The sequence below is a fragment of the Amphiura filiformis genome, chromosome 14 (genome assembly GCF_039555335.1).
Source record: "Amphiura filiformis chromosome 14, Afil_fr2py, whole genome shotgun sequence".
Taxonomy (NCBI): domain Eukaryota; kingdom Metazoa; phylum Echinodermata; class Ophiuroidea; order Amphilepidida; family Amphiuridae; genus Amphiura; species Amphiura filiformis.
The window spans coordinates 53814959-53833074 of NC_092641.1; the positions used below are offsets into that span (position 1 = coordinate 53814959).

The 18116-nt window shown below is 36.3% G+C and overlaps 1 protein-coding gene across 1 annotated transcript in view; it reads right to left on the minus strand.

Annotated features, from left to right (window-relative positions):
- Positions 1-7519: 7519 nt before the first annotated feature.
- The window catches only part of LOC140170310 (FERM, ARHGEF and pleckstrin domain-containing protein 1-like), a 186321-nt gene continuing 175724 nt past the window's right edge, over positions 7520-18116 (minus strand). Inside the window, 10 exon segments of the mRNA XM_072193678.1 lie at positions 7520-8227; positions 9332-9483; positions 10047-10154; positions 11426-11592; positions 12487-12547; positions 13100-13213; positions 13669-13827; positions 14726-14907; positions 15416-15602; positions 16175-16259. Coding sequence (XP_072049779.1) covers positions 8164-8227; positions 9332-9483; positions 10047-10154; positions 11426-11592; positions 12487-12547; positions 13100-13213; positions 13669-13827; positions 14726-14907; positions 15416-15602; positions 16175-16259 — 1279 coding nt within the window. The 3' untranslated portion in view covers positions 7520-8163.

The window sequence follows — 18116 nt, forward strand, 5'->3', positions numbered from 1 at the left end:
ATCCCCTTGCTGGTTTCCATTTTGAAATCATGTATAACTATATCCTCTTCAATTCATACAAAATTGGTAAAATATTGTAAAGATTTCAATACCATTACCTTCTTCAAAGGTATTCATATAAAAAATGTGTATAAAACAGACTAGGATTAGTTAATACGGTTCCGAGGGAGATTAATTTTGAAGGCACCCGAATTTTTTTCTTTTTCTTTTTTTGACGTTGGCGATATTATTACAGGTAAAACATGCACTGTACATGCATCCAGTATCGTCTCTACAATTTGTGTGATATTTACTTTATTTAAGCAGTATCCCCATATAGGTGAAAATATGCAAATCTTCACATGGGTTGCGTAATAAACAAAATGGCGGTGGATCAAATCACGTCTTAATTTACATGCGATTCATCCCAGTTCATCGCTCGTGTTAGGCAATACTAGCTCTTTGACCGTTTTAATACATAACACATTATATAATCTGCAACACATTTTTTCTTCACAAATATTAATTATAAGCCTGCTATTATTTGGCATAAAGTGAACAAAGCCACAATGCCTCAATTACTATAATACAATATTTGCAGCAATTTGCTAATCAAATTTATTTAAAACAAAAACACATAGTTGGTCAATATCCTTAAAATATAGGTCAGGGGTCAAAGAGCCAACATTGCTTTACACAGGCAACCAGCTGTTTATGACATAATCATGGAATAAACATGCATAAGGTCCACCTCCATTTTGTTTAAATGACCTATATAGAAGGATATTGCCAATTGGTGCTACATGTACTAGACAGCAGCCATCTTACGGCAGCCATTTTAGGGCAGCCATCTTGGTTGCCATGACAACACTACGAGGGTAGTGTACTACTATTTTGATGTTGATATTCTCATTTCAATCATATGATACAAATAATTTCTGAATTGCCCTATTTACGCCACCGTGTCGACTTCAAATAAAATGAGAATATCATTATCAAATTGTCTATTATTTTGAATATCCCAGTCATTTAATAGACAATTCTGCACATAATTGAACATTCTGTCATCTTCCCTGATTCAGTAATCATTAAATTTTGGACATACATACTTCTTTCAAAAGAGTATGCCACGATCCTTAATAATAATCTATAACCCCCCGGCATCAAAATGTCCAAATAATTTGTCATTTCTGTCCATGACATCTATTAAAATCACTGTGATATTTCACTACTGTGTATGAAAACTTACATATATGTTGAATACTTATATAAATAAACTACCAGCCAATTTATGTAACATTTGAAGTCATACAAACTTGTAGTAAATAATTTTTTTTGGCAAAAGTGGCATTATTTCTTTTTGCCTGTTCCCACTCAATTATATTACAAGCATGATTAAGAAATTACACAAACAAGTGTATAAAAACACTACATATTTCAACACTGATGCTCTCCATTATGTTAACTTAACCCCATAAGAACTACCTGCCGATTGGCCAAAAAATAGTTTTCATTATCAATTGGCCCAATCAGCAACATTGTTAGAATAATTTCACCACGCAAAAAAAATTGGGGTGAATTATTTGCAAAGCTCCATTCTGATTGGTGATTAAAGTGAAGATATCATGTAATTGACCAATCAGAGGCAGTGTTAGATCGGCAGGTAGTGCTTAGGGGGTTAATGTTTTCTTGTTGCCTCAAAGCAATCATTACTATATTATTCAGTTTTGCAGCAAGTTCAGAATGATTTTGGACTTTTATTTCTTCTCAACAATTTATGACATAAGGTGCTTCATAAACATTTAATAGTCACTTAAGACTACAAGTACACTAACTTTGGACAAGTTAAAAAGCTCTATTAACAAACTTGATAATAAAACATGAAAGAACAAACATTTCTCATTTTGACTAACTCACATTGCCATAATTTTCACCTGCAAATTATTAGTTTGATTTTTATTCACATGCAGTCAGGAGTTTAGGTGATGCTCAGTGGCATACCAAACGAGTCCAATATTAACATAATTTCACCCATTTTATTATTAAAATAGCACATTTTTGCACAAATTAAGTGCATTCTGTAAAATCATTAATTAGCCCCCTTGGAAATTTCACTCGGTACATCACTGGTGATGCTCCGTCAATTCCTAGTTTATTTGCCTTACTTTTAACATGTATACCATAATGCAGGTAACTTGTGCCTGGTTATAAGAATAAAGGCTCTGGCTTCATCTCCAATTAAAGAAAAATATATAATATTATAGTGGATAGAAAGTTATCTTTTGAATTAAAATCGGGAGCAAGATATAGGAGTCATCTATATGGGACTAACTGTCACAGACTGAACTGCATTGATGCACTCTTCCCTGGTCCACATGAATATCACACCTTATGGGAATTGAATTCAAGGTACAGCCGAAGTACACGCTCATGCATTATGCATGAGCGCACATTTAAATTGGATTACATCAAGGTCATTGCATACTTGGCTGTACGACAGAGAGCATCCTACCCTTAGGATTTGATCCGCATCTAAATGCTGCATTTCAATCTGGACCTAATAGCTCCATATGAATACCCCCATTCCAATTTTCCCTGGGCAGTATGCTGCAACATGGATTTGGCACAACATGCTCACATTTCATACAGCCAGTAAACAGGCAGCTAAATAAAGCATTGGGCTATTCCAGATGAAATCCATACACCCCTTATGGAAGACATCACCCTACTCTCCCACACAGTGGGTGTAGATTTCAGATGGAGTCACCCATTCAGGTTACTCCATTTGAAACCCACACTCCCTGTGTGGAAGATTAAGGTCCTGTCTTCTGCAGGGGGTATATGGATTTCAAAAGGAAGAGCCTGCTGAAATTTTTGCACACAACACATAATTTATGAACATGTTTGTCTCTTGTTATAATAATATATTTACACTTTGGGCTATGTCCAATTTGTGTGCAATGTAAATAATCACAAAGAAAACATAATCTGTGATATAATATTACTTAAGATAAATAATAAGAAATGCAACATTTTCAAACCTAGTATGTGTACATATGACGATATACCGCCAACCAAATACATAGCAACCCAAACCCTACTTGGAAGACGGGTGTCTCACCATATACCGCATCATCCGCTAAGGTTAATTTCACTGCTTCATAAAGTGCATTCCCATTGTTGTTATCCCCCAGTGTGCCCTACACACTTTGTCTGCCACTGAAAAATTGGGATGAGATTTAACTGCAGAAACCCAAAAATGAAATTATGCCAGCATTATCTTGCAACTGATATAATTTGGTTTCTTTTTCAAATGTTCCCCTAAAAGAAAACAACATACAAACATAAATTAATGATGACAAACACATAAAAATCAACAATATATTGCAGATTGGGCAAACAATAGATTAATTAGTCATTAACCATAGAATAAAATATTGGCAGCTTTTCACTTGTTTCAAGATTTGTACTATATTATCATAAAATCAACCTCTTCATTTGATAGCAGTGTAAAATGAATAAAATCTTTATTTTGAAGAACAAATTTACGCAATTATCAAACAATACATATTTTCAACCCGGGGCATTAAAATATCTGTACCTACAGATGACACTTTTTTCTTACATGGCACTGTTCCCTCGAGGCATGTAGATTACCAGTATGAGACCTCAGGGAGCCGACACTGGCCGTGATGGTTCATTGTGGTATGTATAGGGTGTGCACAAGTCCCTGATTGTTTCTAAATGGTTTATACATGGTGTGTCTTGGGCCAGTGGTCAGTGAATTCCTGTTAAGTGTGCTGAGGTTTGTGGGCTTATTCCTGTGCATAGCACACTATAATAAATTATTATTGTTTTTGATGGCCGATGCAGATTTGCTAGGGGCTTATACCATTATAAGTAGATACAATTTTGTTGCACTAAAAAAAGATAATTATATTCTTCCATCTTCCTCTAATAATGTTATTATATTAACAAGAAAAAAATTACAGCCCAACATTTACAAAACGTGTGCAGAGTGTCAAAACATACACATACATCAACATATTGACAGATATTGTTTGGTTCAAAGGTGACTAGTAATCAAGGAAATTAAAAAAAATTGACATCACATAAAAACCAAGATGACAAACGTACATGGAATATTGTCATCATACGTAGTACGAAGAGCACCAAATAACTTATTCAAGCATTTCCAACAATGCTATATATGTAAACAAATCACAGGAACATAATATAAGAAATGAGGCAAAATTGTTCTTTTAGTCACTCTGTGTTAACTACAGGGATATAAGTAGCTGTTGAAAAAACTACAGGGATATAAGTAGCTGTTGAAAAAAACCCAGTGAGAGCGAAGCGAGCAAGTTGAACGCTTGATCAGAGCACTTTTTAGCTAACGCTAGAGATCGGGAAAAAGGCTGCAAGTGTGTGCGAGGGCATCACCCGCTAAGTTCTTTTCTGCTCTTGTTATGATGAAATATCATCCAATTCCAAATATTCCGGATTCTGGAGAAAAAATGGAAATCCGTAAAAAACAACCAGAACACTTACATCCCTGTAACTAGTACCAAGCTCCAGTCCATCAGGTCTGCAACATGTGTATGGATGAACAAGAGTTACTGAACGTTTCTTTCGCTACTTTACTGATTGATTTGAATTGATCTAAAAGCACATTTCCATATTTTAAGCTGCATTAAGCTATCAAGGTATACAACAAGGTTTTGTTTAGGTTGACTTTATATTTCGGTGCAAATTACACATATACACTGTTGCCCTATCATGACAAAGAGGGCGCATTTGCGCAAGTGACATTTTGGTTCATACCAATTTTCTGCCAAAAACGGCTCTATCTGAATCATATTAAGTTTGCAGGTCAATGTGCAAGGAGCGAAAAGGAAGCAGCGTTAATTGTTCTCATGTGGCAGCCCACATGGAAAACAAAAGGAAGTGGTTCCCCAAGAAGGATTTACATCAAGATGTTGGCAGATTATACAGGACCTGACATCAAGAACTGTATGCTGGATAGAGCAGTTTGGAGAGCCATTACGGGAGTCCGACTACAAGAGTCGACCCAAGTAAGCAAGCAAGCAGAATCACCCCAAATTTAGACCCTAATCCCAGAAATGCTACCCAGTTTTTTTTCTGTTCATTATATCAAAACAATCGGTATGTAAGTTGTGCCCTTTTGTCCAGCACAGCGGAATGGTTGAGGTATGTTGGCATTTATATTAAGCAAATCCTCATCTTCATCATTAATCATTAAAATCACAGCTCAAAATAGCGTAGCCATCGACTGCCTGCTATCCTACAGGCTGTGTATAACATAAAGGGATATACTCTTGTTCATAATTGGGCCAAGCACTCAAATGATGCAGCCCAAATCACATTTACTCATGGACAAAAGCTGAGTTTATCCTTTGTGTAGAAGAGCACGGAATTAGCCTAGTGCATATATCATCAGGGATGCCAGTGGCCTGAAGTGACTTCACAGAAAAAGCCTGAAAAAGTGTGTGAATTTGGGCTATATAAAGCCTCAAAATGGGCTGAAAATAAATAAAAGTATGGAAATAGGGAGTAGCAGCCCTGAAAACTGATGCCCCTGCATCATCTATTGAAGGATTACACAGCTTTATTCTGTAAGCCGCTTTAGTTTCTCAATGGAGTCTTTACACTAGTCAAACTCATGAATATCTTACACCAAGGATACACCCAAATTTGAGCACATACTATAAATGCACAAACTTTAAATAATGCTAACATTGGCACCCTGATCAAACTTGATCCTCAACATATTTGGACCCAGCAAAACTGACCTGAAAATCACTTTTTCTTAAAAATCACTTTTTCATACGACATGTTTTTATACTGATCATCTCATTATGGGAAAAAATATTTTAAAAAAAGTTTGTCTCAAAGTTAACGAGTGTTTGATAACGTAATGCTACGTTGATGAATATCAATACTGCACAATCTGCCTGTATGGAAGACAAGCTATACCCAATAGGAAGTTTATATTAACATATTTTTGCAACTTTTACAGTTTCCACCAGTTTGATTGTTTCATCAACAGGTACCATGATAATGATACTATCAACTGCTTAGAACGCAAAAATGCTAACTGCACGGACTGCCTAAAGCAAAAACGAACTTACCACCTTTGTTTCATTGTAGTAGTTAACCCATTTGTGCATCAAGAAGCCTTTGCAGTTGAACTTTTTGCGCTTCAAGCAGTCAATATCAATAATATGTGACACAATCTGGTCCATGGGGGCCAAAGGAGGCATTTTTGAAAATTAAGTTACTGTAAGTATTACATTAAACATAAAATATGCTATCATTTACTGAAAACACCAAAGGTCTAGCATACATGTACTAGGTTCTTAAGTTATGAAGTTTGTTGATGTCTATTTTCTTTTAGATTTTATTGTTTTTTTACTCCATATTTTTACCTTTATCTCAGTTTCAAATTTGCCGCCTTTGGCCCCCAATCCATGGACCAGATCGTGTCACATATGAAAACACTACACATACCCACATCTTTGAGACAAACTTTGATGTGTGTGTGTACGAGCATCTTGTTTTATACATTACACATATTTTGAAATCAATTTTAAAACTTTAAAACAAAAGAAATCTGATAAAATAACACTGCATCTTGGTACATATATATTGTTTAAATGGATGTTCAAAGATCCGTCAGTCCACAACGACACTATTACTCACACATGTCATTATTTTTGCAGTTTAAAAATATTAAACAATAAATAATAGTAACTAAAGCCTACAATGAATAAGCTAGTCACTGTTTTTGTGTAGAGAGAAACAAGTTATAATTATTCATGCCAGGGGCGAAAGGAATTGTGATGCAATCTCAAAGACTAATGTAACCTGACAGTTTTCTTCATACTAGGCCAAAAAAAAAAATTGTTGTGTTGCCCTCAACCGTCCGGTCCTAAATCCTGAAAAATCAGGGTCGCAATTTTTTTTTTTTTTTTTTGGAATGATGATTTTTACAGATTTGTTCAAAAAATCAATGTTTTTCACTTGAAATTAATATTATATTGAAAGACTAGTCTTTAATTGATGTCTAACAGGTATCCATAAGTCAAAATTGACAAATGTCCCTAATTGAAGAAGCATATTTAATATTTGAGGGGATTTTTTAAAATCTGAAGGTTAAAAAAAAAAAAAAAAAAAAAAAAAATCTGACCGCCCGACCCAACTTTCCAATTTTTCCACTTGAGGGCAACACAACAATTTTTTTTTTTTGGCCCTATGACGATACTTCTGAAAAGAAAACAGTTTTTCTAGATTTATCAACCATTTTTAAATAACTTCAGAAAATTTTGCAGATTTTTTTAGTGCTCGACGGATCTCTGAATGTCTGTTTAAGTATAAACCTGAAAAGTAACATGTGATACCAACAAAAAGAAATTATGACTGCTAATAATAAAATAGCTAGCTGCCAGAAATCCTCGCACATTTGCTATCAAGACAACACATTGTACATTAGATAGGACATAGTTATAACACAGTGAATAAATTATAACGCAAAAACCAAAAAGGACACAGCTCCTCAAGTTTCTACAAATTGGTCCCTCAGTTTTTGCTCAAATGTCTGGAGTGGGCTGTTCCATTTGAAATCTACACCCCCTGTGTAGGAGATTAAGGTCATGTCTTCCACAGGGGTGTATGGATTTCAACTGGAATAGGCCAATGCCTCCTAGAAAAACTAACTCTCAAAATTAACTCCTGTTTCCATGTAACTCTCATTGTCATTTCCTTCATGATTGCTTACAGGGGAGGAATTCCAATCCCATAATTCTTTGCAAGAAATTTGTTAAATTTACACATGGTCATTTTTCCATTTTACTGCTGAATGTAGCACTTTGGAGTAGTTCCTCTGATAATTCTGAAAGTTAGTTCCAGAAACTCTTCAATGTCTCATTGTGACTACCATTTGTAATTCCTGTATGTAGTGCAAGAGGGAAGGAATTCCCATTCCTAAAATCCATTGTGAGAATTTGCTAATTTACATGTGATCATCTTCTATTTTTACTGCTGTTTAAAGCACTCTGCAGTAGTTCAGCTGACAATTAGTTCAAGTGACTATCATTTGCGTTATATGTTGTCCCAGGGGAAGTAATTCCCATACCCATAATCCTTTGTGAGGGACTTGTTGAATTAGATCTGGTCGTCGTCTTCCATTTTACTGCTGAATGTAGCACTCTGCAATACTTCAAGCCACCTAATGAGAGAATAAGAAAATTGATCAATTGTTGTATTAATGTATTTACATAAAATATCTCAAAGTATCATCATTTATTATGCGCCTTTTCATGTACAAAGCGCTTATGATGTATGACTATGAGCATTTATTTATTTTTTAAACTAATTTATTCAATAATTCCATTCTGCAATTTCCACAAAGTTTGAATATTCCAAGAGACAACTGATCTTAAGAAATTCACAACATATGTCACATTTTATGTTGTTATTTGATATTTGAGTATGCTTCTCTCTTTCATAAATGGACACGAGGTTGTTATGATAACACCTCAAAATTAATACATTAAGTTAAGGGATCTAGAATGAGCGTTTATGGCATTTCGACAGTATTTTTTGTGGGACATGAGAACACCTCAGACGTATCGAAGTGCATTCTGAATACGAAGCATATCTTTCTGATATCAAATAATTTTCATTTTTTGAAATTCACGATATAATACAATTTTTATGCCAAATTATAAAAATTTGATATTTTTCAAATTTTTGAAATATAACAGTCCTCGAAATAAATTTGATAAATCTATTGATATATTCTTAAAGTGTATGTAGCTGGGAGGAAAAGCTGACGATCAATTGAAAATTTTGACCTTTTATATTGAAGATATGGATTTTTTTCCCAAAAAGACCTATTTTTTTTGGTGTTTGGGGAAAACAAATCCATATCTTCAATACGAAAAGTCAAAAATTTCAATTGATCGTCGGCTTTTCATCCCACCTACATACACTTTAAGTATAAATCATCAGATATATAAAGTTTACTTGAAGTACTGTTAAATATCAAAAATATCAATTTTTAATGATTTGCCATAAAATGTGTATTACATTGCGAATTTCAAAAAATGAAAATTATTTGATATCAGAAGGGCATTCTTCGTATTCAGAATGCAATTTGATATGTCTGATGTGCTCTAATGTCCCACAATAAATACGGTCCAAACGTTCATACCCCTTTCCTTAATTTTACAGAGTATCTCATCACAATTAGATGACAATAATTTAAAAAAAATCACATAAGGCAGCTTCTAAGATATGACAGTACGTGAAGCAGACGACAAAATCTTACCTGCCAAATGTATATTCACTCTCAGCACGGAAGAAATAAACATGTGTCTTAAATTGTAGCTTGAAGACGTAGTCCTTGCGAATATCATCCTCTTCTGTCGGTGTCATGATGGTGTAGCCAAGAAGGGGTAAACTAGCCAGAGGATAATCATCCTGATCAAAAAAAGGAACACAAGAAAATAGGTTACATGCTTGTCCTGCCCAATTAATGGGCTATTTCAGTTGAGCACGGGTTTCAAAATAATTCACACTAGCCAATTCCTTTTCTCAAATCTTCCACAGGTGTATGGCAGATGGATTGGAATCACCCATTGGAATATTTTTCCAATATTGAAATATTTCCTATAAAAAGGTAAAGGAGTCAAACCTGCACTTTAAATTTTTTTTTACAGGACGGAATGCCCATCTCTCTTTTGTTAGCGATTAGGCCAGAGTCCAAGAGGAAACGTTACAGTGGAGAGGGGGTCGCCACACCTCCACCACATCGAGTCTGTTACCTTCCCAGCATTTGATAATGCCAGTACCCACTTACACACCTGGGTGGAGAGGAGTAATGTAATCGAAATTACGTTCCTTACTCTAAGGTTCAACATGTTGGCGTCACCGTGGTTCGAACCCACAACCTTCCAATTATGAGTCGGAGCCTGTTCTGCTTGGCCATCGTGCTCCCTATAAAAGCGGCTCATTATTACATTAAATACCATCTCATAACTTACCCCATGACTCTTGTAGAAGAAAAGACAGAAATTGGTGAAGACGACCCACAGTTTTTGCCAGCCATTGCTGTTTTTGAATTTCCGAAGTAAGAAACCACTTAGTTGATTCTGAAAGAAGAAAGAAAAATTTTATTTACAAATTATGCACATTGTGTTTATCTGACAGCAATATGCTCTATGCTGTAAGAATTCACTAGCACTATCTATCCACAGGGTTTTTCAACTAGCATTTGATATGTTGAAACATTGCTATCTTGACAGGCAACAAAGTATAAGTTATAGCATTCAGTAAGGTTCCTCAGCACTGCTTTACCATTCTTCCTGGTTAACACATCAAAAGAACTAGGTCATGCGATGCTTCGCAGCTTGTTTGACAAATGAGGTGCTGATGTGATGATGACGTGATTCAATTAGCCAATCCAAACACTACTCCCTATTCCAGAAAAATACAGCACCAATTTGTTTGAATAAAAAAAACATTATCTGGTTTTGCCAAATGAATCATAGCTAAATCCTAATCCTTTAGTTGGCTCTAACTGGCAATGAGAGTCAAATTTTAATATTTCAGGCCGCCTGCACAGATACACCAACGCCACAGTGCCTGACTGGTACACACAGAGTACATACACAGTACCAATGCTGCTACTGCACAGGGCCCACCAGCAGTTAATACTGTACTGGTATTACATTGGTACTCCCCTGCCACTGTACAGTAACAGCCTTGGCAACCTGTTCCTGTAATGCTGTTGATCATCCAGAGCACTTCTTTTTTCATTGTAATAAGACCACTCCTATTTGGGAATTTGCTAACAGGGTTATTACACAAAGGCTTGGTAAGAACTTTAGGCTTTCTGTTGAAAATGTTTTATTTAATTATCATAATGACATTACCAGTGATCGGTCAAAATATATCAATTATGTTATGTGTGTTGGCAAAATGTGCATTGGCAAATACAGATACGGGATCATCCTTGTCTTCTGTTCCTCTTTAGGCAGGAACTTCAGTATGAGAGGTTTGGTCTCGATGACTTTAGCTAGTTGATCGCAGATGAACAGTTACTTGGATGACTTCCGTGTCTGTTCTTGGCTCTGTCATTTTGCTTAAATTATTTGTTTGATTTTCTTATTATATACATGTATGTAAATTTGTTTTATAACATCTACTATTATATATGGATTATGTGCAGTGCAATAACTTTTGTTGTTATAATATTTATAGTGTATTTAATGTGAATAAAAGGCATTTTGCCTGACATACTATGTCAAAAGATAAAAAAAAAAAAAACAGCCTTGGCAACGGTGCACCTGTACAGGCGGCCCCAACAGGAATCTTGCAGTGTAAATCATCAAGTTTTACAAGACTTGTAGGTAAATCTCACCTCTACAGCACGTGAATGATCGGCCATACTGACACTTGTATTTCTATGCCAGCATACATGTACAGTTGTATTAGCTCTATGGTGTGATTGGCGGTCAAGTGAACGAGAGGGAGATGAGACGTCATCTTCTGACTCCTCAAAAGCTGAATCTTGTTCTGGTGTGGTACCTACGATAGAAATAGTCAAATTGATAAACATTATTTTGCAACAGAGAGGGGTGTGCCTAATAAATCCAGAAACGTATTTCTGGGTTGGGTGGGGGAGGGGACTCACTATTCCAATGTTAATATCCCATTCAAGCTAAAAAACGTGTACAAGGAGCGGAAATTTTCGAGGTACATTAATTTTTGTGCTTTTCACACCCAATGCAGCTACCGCGAAAATAAACACTTGAAAATGTTCTTTTTATGTATAGGTCTATGTAAGGAAACTCAAAATCGCAAATTTAAAAACAAGTGATGGTTTAAAAATGGCAAAGGGTGAAAATTTACACACACAAAAATAACCACTTTTACAGTACTTTTTCATTCATACATGTAGATTGTATAGGGTGTCCGAAACGTCAACAATTTGAAAAACACATATATGGCAAGCTTGGCATTTTCAGAGAGACCCTCCATTTTGATTTTTGTTCAATTTTTTTTTTTGGGGGGGGGCTGTTTTTCACCTAAAGACCAAAATTGACAAATTTTTAACAAAATGTCTATCCCATCAACCAAAGTTTTTGAAATATTTTGACAAATGTGCACCACAAGGCCCCTAAGTACTTGTTGCCAGATGTTGCCACATTGAAGTACCCAATTTTTACCAAAAAATGTGCTATGTCAATGAATGTCCTTTGGTTTCAAAGGTTTACCTCCAGGTACATAGAAATAATGCAAAATTTTCAAGGGCCATTCAGGACGATAGGTCTGTAAATCTATGCCCTTCCCAGTTTTCACAAGCCTGTGCTCAAATTTTAATACATTATGTTTAATAGTTCAATTAAAGAACATACATAATCATTCTTTCTCAGAGCAAGTGATTAAGACAGTGCAGGTAATGTAATACTGTATACATACCCATTGATTCCGGTGTCTTGCCATTTTCCTGCGATGACAGAGCCATGGCCGTTCTCAAATCCTACAAAGAAAAATACATAGCAGGTCAATATAGAAATTGCATATTTGCACTCCATTTTTGACATCATATTTCCAATTAATTTCCAATTCCCAATAGAATTGTGAAAATGTGACATGATCTGAACCACTCAAGACAAAGGTGGGAACTTTTGAAAATTGAGTTATTACCATCACGCAAGTCCCTGGCATATTTGGTTGCAAAGTTAAGAACTTTTTTGTGGCCATTTTCATTACATTTTTATTGCTTTTTGCGCTCTATTTTTACCTATATCCGCATTTCATTATTGGCAAGTTTGATTGTATCATATTGTGTCACATTATTGATCGGTGACTCTGGAAAATGTCTCTAAATTATAACTCTTGGTTCTTATTGTGAATATTCAAAGTGATTTTGTAGTAGGCCAAATGAGTAAATTAAATTATGAATAAATAATACAAACCAAAAGCGTTAAAGTCTTCTTTTACCAAGAGCGTAATTATTTTTTACCAAGAAAATTTCAAGCATAATTTTTTTCCCAAGAAAATTTCAATGAATTTCAAAGTGTTAACCTACCGCCATCCATCTTTCCTTTTCTTCTGGGCTACTTGCAGCTATGACAACCGTCTTATTAGACCCATATAGTGTGAAACAATTGGCAACAGATCGGTCATGCTCGCTGTCTTCAAGCTGAAATCAAACAATATGAAGAATAATAAATAAAAGCTGACATGTAACTGGGTAACAGATCTAGAAGATATATTACCCTTCCCAGAATCCTTAGCAACATGATGCATCACCTCACTACATCAAATGACACCCCTATTGATGTGTACAGGTTCCCTTCGTTTTCATGTTGAGAATAGTCTGGCTAAACAAGGGTCGACAGTCAAGAAATAAACATATTTTGCAAGATCTGGATGTGCTTTGTTCATTGAGGTACTTTTTATCACTATGACCCATGTTGCACTATATCAATTTAGTACAGAAAGTGGAAATGGAAGAAATGCATTGTGGGAAGTGTGAGATATCTTCTCTGTAACAGATCCATATCATGAAAATATCCAGATGGATATTTTTTTATTTGCACATCCAATTTTTTTTTCCATTAAAACAAACAAACAAACAAAACACATATAACTTACCACGACTCCCTTGAGTGGTATCTGACCATGCACTTTGAATTGATTCGTAGGTGTAACCCCTTTACTTGTGTATACTAAGATGTCCGAGAATAAGAAGAACATGCGCTGCTGGTAGCCCTTACGTGATAACTTGTGAAGACATCCTTCCCGAATAAATTGCTGGAAAACATAAAGTAATGGCAGGTAACCAGATTAGACATGAAAGGTTCCACACCAAAGAGAAACCATACCAATGTAATTAGGGGATGTATAAGAAACAATAAGAACATGCACTGCTGGTAGCCCTTATGAGAAGGCAGCCTTCCCGGATAAATTGCTGAAAAACATTATACACTAGAAACAAGAGTTAATTCACAACTCCATCTTGGATATATGACAAATTACTACTTGCTTGGCTATGCCAGTTGAAATCCATACCCCCTATAGAAGACATGACCTTAACCTCCCACATAGGTGATGTAGATTTCAAATAACCCCCATTTGAAATTGAGACCCCATGTGTGGAGGTCATGTCTTCCATAGGGGTTGTATGAATTTCAACTGATGCACTCCCAAATACATTTTAGGCTGTTTGCAGTAAACTGCACATGATCTCAATGTGGGCAGTCCCAAATTGCAGTAGCATCCACAGTTGAAATATCAAGTTTCATTAAAACCACCGGGTTTGCAAAACAAACCCTACAGACCCCTACATAACTGCTGCCAAATGTGGATCATCAACAGATCTAGATGCAAAAAAGAATGTGTATCCATTCATTTCCAACATCTAACTGTGGACGTTTTGTGTATCAACCATGGACACCATGTATATTAAAAAAATACAAGCCATTGAATCTATCAACTGTGGACTGTTTTTTACTGGTTGAAAGTGGAAGCTTTTTAAACATGCTTTTACATGCATATCAGTGTAAATTGCAATCATTGCAAGTGGTCTTGAACTGTTAAAGGTACGCAGTCTTTGTAACTTCCATGATTGGATAACAGGTGCAGTTGTACATCCACGCTTGGGGGAACCTAACCACTCACCCCCACCCACCAACACACATCCAAGACCTACCCTTCCCCCTTGCATGAGTTGCTCCAGTCCAACTAGATCTCTAGCCAGCTCTGTCATCTTCTGAAAGTTTTCAATGTTCTTCATATTTGCGGACACTGAATTGGTGATTTCTGTCACCTCGGCACCAGCTGCTTTGCAGTCTTTGAAGTCAGGGTGATTTTGTGGATAATGTGTTACAAGACCTGTGGGTAAATAAAGAAAACAACACACATACAAAATATGTGTTAACGGAGACAAAAAGTTTATATTTTACCTTATTCAATTAATTTAGCACCCCTTCCCCATACTTTGCTCGTAACAAGTTTGTTACTGCGTGCATCAATGCAGTCCCAATGTACATTAGCACTAACTCACAAAAGTGATCAAAAAGATGTTATGAGTATTGCCTATTACGACCCAAACACATGCAATGGCCCCTTATAAAATATTTTCAGTAACGATTTTTAGAGTGAGAATTTCAAATGAATGAACACAATGTGCCTTTTAGACGTGTGCGTAATTCCATGCATCTGCTGCATCCAGTTAGCTTCCCTGTGGGTGTGTAGTCTTGCTTGAGTAGCGAGAATGTGGGCATTTATCCCGCTGTATTCATTCATATGAAATTCTCACTGTAAATTTAACAAAAGTTATGACCCAGCAATGTCAGTTTTTCCTGCGTGTAACAACAGAAAATATGTGAAATGTACTTACGATCCAGAACAAGCTGGTAGTGAAGCAGTCTCTGGACTGGTTTGAGCAGGAATGTGTTGAAGGGAAGATAACAAACCTTCTGCAGCTCAAAATCCTTATAAAATGACTCAAATTTCTTGTTCTTACGAGTTGAGCTCTCCAGTTCTGACAAGATCCCTTCAAGTTTTTCTATGTAGGCTGTGTACAGCTGAAATGGTCAGGTAAAATGTAGAGTAAAGAAAATTAATTTTATCAAAGTACACTGCGATCATTTTGACACTACCGCAAATCAACTTTGCGCCAATTAAGGGCACACATAAAAGAACAAACAAAATAATTCAAAATAAAATTGCACACTTGTAAATTACCACTACAGTACAACATTTTAAAGCAAAAATAAGTGATTTGCATGAAGAATAGATTCCTATTTAAATGTTAGTTTTCACTGATCACATTGTCCCCTTTAATTTCGAGCCAACAAATGAGGCAAAACAAAGGAAGGTACTATCTCATTCTGGCGCCTACAATATGTGTATTAGCTCGCCGATCATATATGTATTATAATTGAGCGTAGCTTCACGCACCACAAAAAATACTGTGCAAACATTGCTATCCGATTCCTTAAAGCACTTCAGGCTTAGTCTTTCACATGGTATTTTAGTACACCATTGGGCATTACAATCATGCAAAAAGTAAATATTTAAGAAAAACTAGGTGAGGGCATTGCTGTGGAGCAAATCACATATTATGGTTTTAAGAGTTAAAAAAATCTCCATTTACCCTCAAATGTTGAATATTCTTTAGCATGATGTCTCCAACTCTCTGGTAGTTGCCACTCTTGGATTGAGCATTAGGCCTTCCTTCCCTGTAACAAAAACACACAGCATTGGTAAAATGGTAATCAATGAATCAAATTTACTATTTGGTTTGCTCATGCTTGCTTGCATCGCTGAGTGGTACCACCCAATATTAAGGTATTCCAGTTGAAATCCATACACCTATGGGAGACATCGCCTACATAGGAGATGTAGATTTCAAATGGAGTCACCCATTCAGGTAATCCCATTTGAAATTCACACTCCCTGTGTGGAAGATTGGGGTCATGTCTTACACAGGGGGTGTATGGATTTCAACTGGAATAGCTCATTGTTCTAGGAGGATAAAGGAGGGTATATATTTCAGGTGAGGGAGGCTAATGCCAACCATACGAAATAAAGTTTCATTAAATAGAAATTGAGTATACAGTCCAACTTATTTTATCTGGTCATAGTGGAACCAAGCATTGGTCAAGCAAGTGAAAAATCTGGTAATTCTGTATTGAATATCCAAAGTGCTACATTTGGGACAACACAGGATTATTCAATATGGGGAATGTTACACTAAATGATGGTATTGTTAAAGTGCTGTATGCAACATAGATATATCCTTGAAGAGTCCAAAATTCATTTTGTCAGGGCACCCATTTTCAAGGCAAAATCATGCTTGGTCACCAAAGCAATCAATCACATTCTTCAACTCAATCATGCTCAAGCATCAAGGCAATCACATGCTAAAGCATGAGTCCACAGTTATACATTTGAAGGGGCACCAATGCAGAGACATGGGGCAACCAGGGTAAGTTACCTTAGTGTCTTGGGTTTAACATTTTGGTCCCTGTGACCTTCTAAATGAGCTGATCCATTTAAAATCCACACTACCCCTGTGTAAGATTTTGTTAACATCTTACACCTGGGGAGTATGAATTTCGAAAGCAGCTCCATTTGAAAAGTCACCCTCCCTCAGGGAAAGATTCAGGTTGAATCTTTCTCAGAAGGAGTATGAAATTCAAATGGAACTACCTAATGTGCTCATTCCATTTGAAATTCATACTTCCCGGGTAGTGTGGATTTAAAATGGAATAGCCCAATGCTTCAGAGTATTAAATTAACCCTAACTCCCAAGCAGGATTTGTCCCGGCTCTGTTAGCAGCAAAAAGAGGTGTCTTGGGTCCCTGTGATTTATAGCTTCTTTAGTGTTTGGTGGGGTAATGGTTAGTAACAGGGAAAGGGTTTTGGTCTGGGGCTCCAAGGCAGGACATGTGCTGTGAACACCCCATGTTGACTCACAGGCAACCCAGGTCAGCAAGGGCTATGGACGCACAGTGCACATGTCACTGCTAACTCATCTACAGGGTCTGGCTGGGCTCCAATCAGCAGCAAAGAGGGGGTTTCTCTGGGGTTGAGGGGTTAAGGTGTCAAAGTAATAAAAACACATTTTCCTATGAATATCACACAGCCGGATAAAAGAGAGATCCGTATAAGAATAAGAGAGGTCCGGGTTAAGGGGTACTACACCTGCCCAATTTTGTGCCTATTTTGCATTTTTCTCAAAAATTATAGCGCATTGGTGACAAGTAAGATATGTATATTATAGGGGCAAGGACTACAACTACTGCACTGGAAATTCTATTTCAGCACAGACAACAGTTGTGGAGTTACAGTCAAAAATGAGGGAAAACCAATATTTGATCAATAAATCAAAAACTGCTTGCCTTGAGTTGCTGAATTTTCAGTGCAGTAGTTGTAGTCCTTGCCCCTACAATAAACATATCTTACTTACCACCAATGCACTATAATTTTTGAGAAAAATGCAAAAATAGGCACAAAATTGGGCAGGGGTGTAGTACCCCCTTAAGGGAGGTTGGACTGTATTAGTGTGGAAGGGAACAGGTCTTTGCTATTGC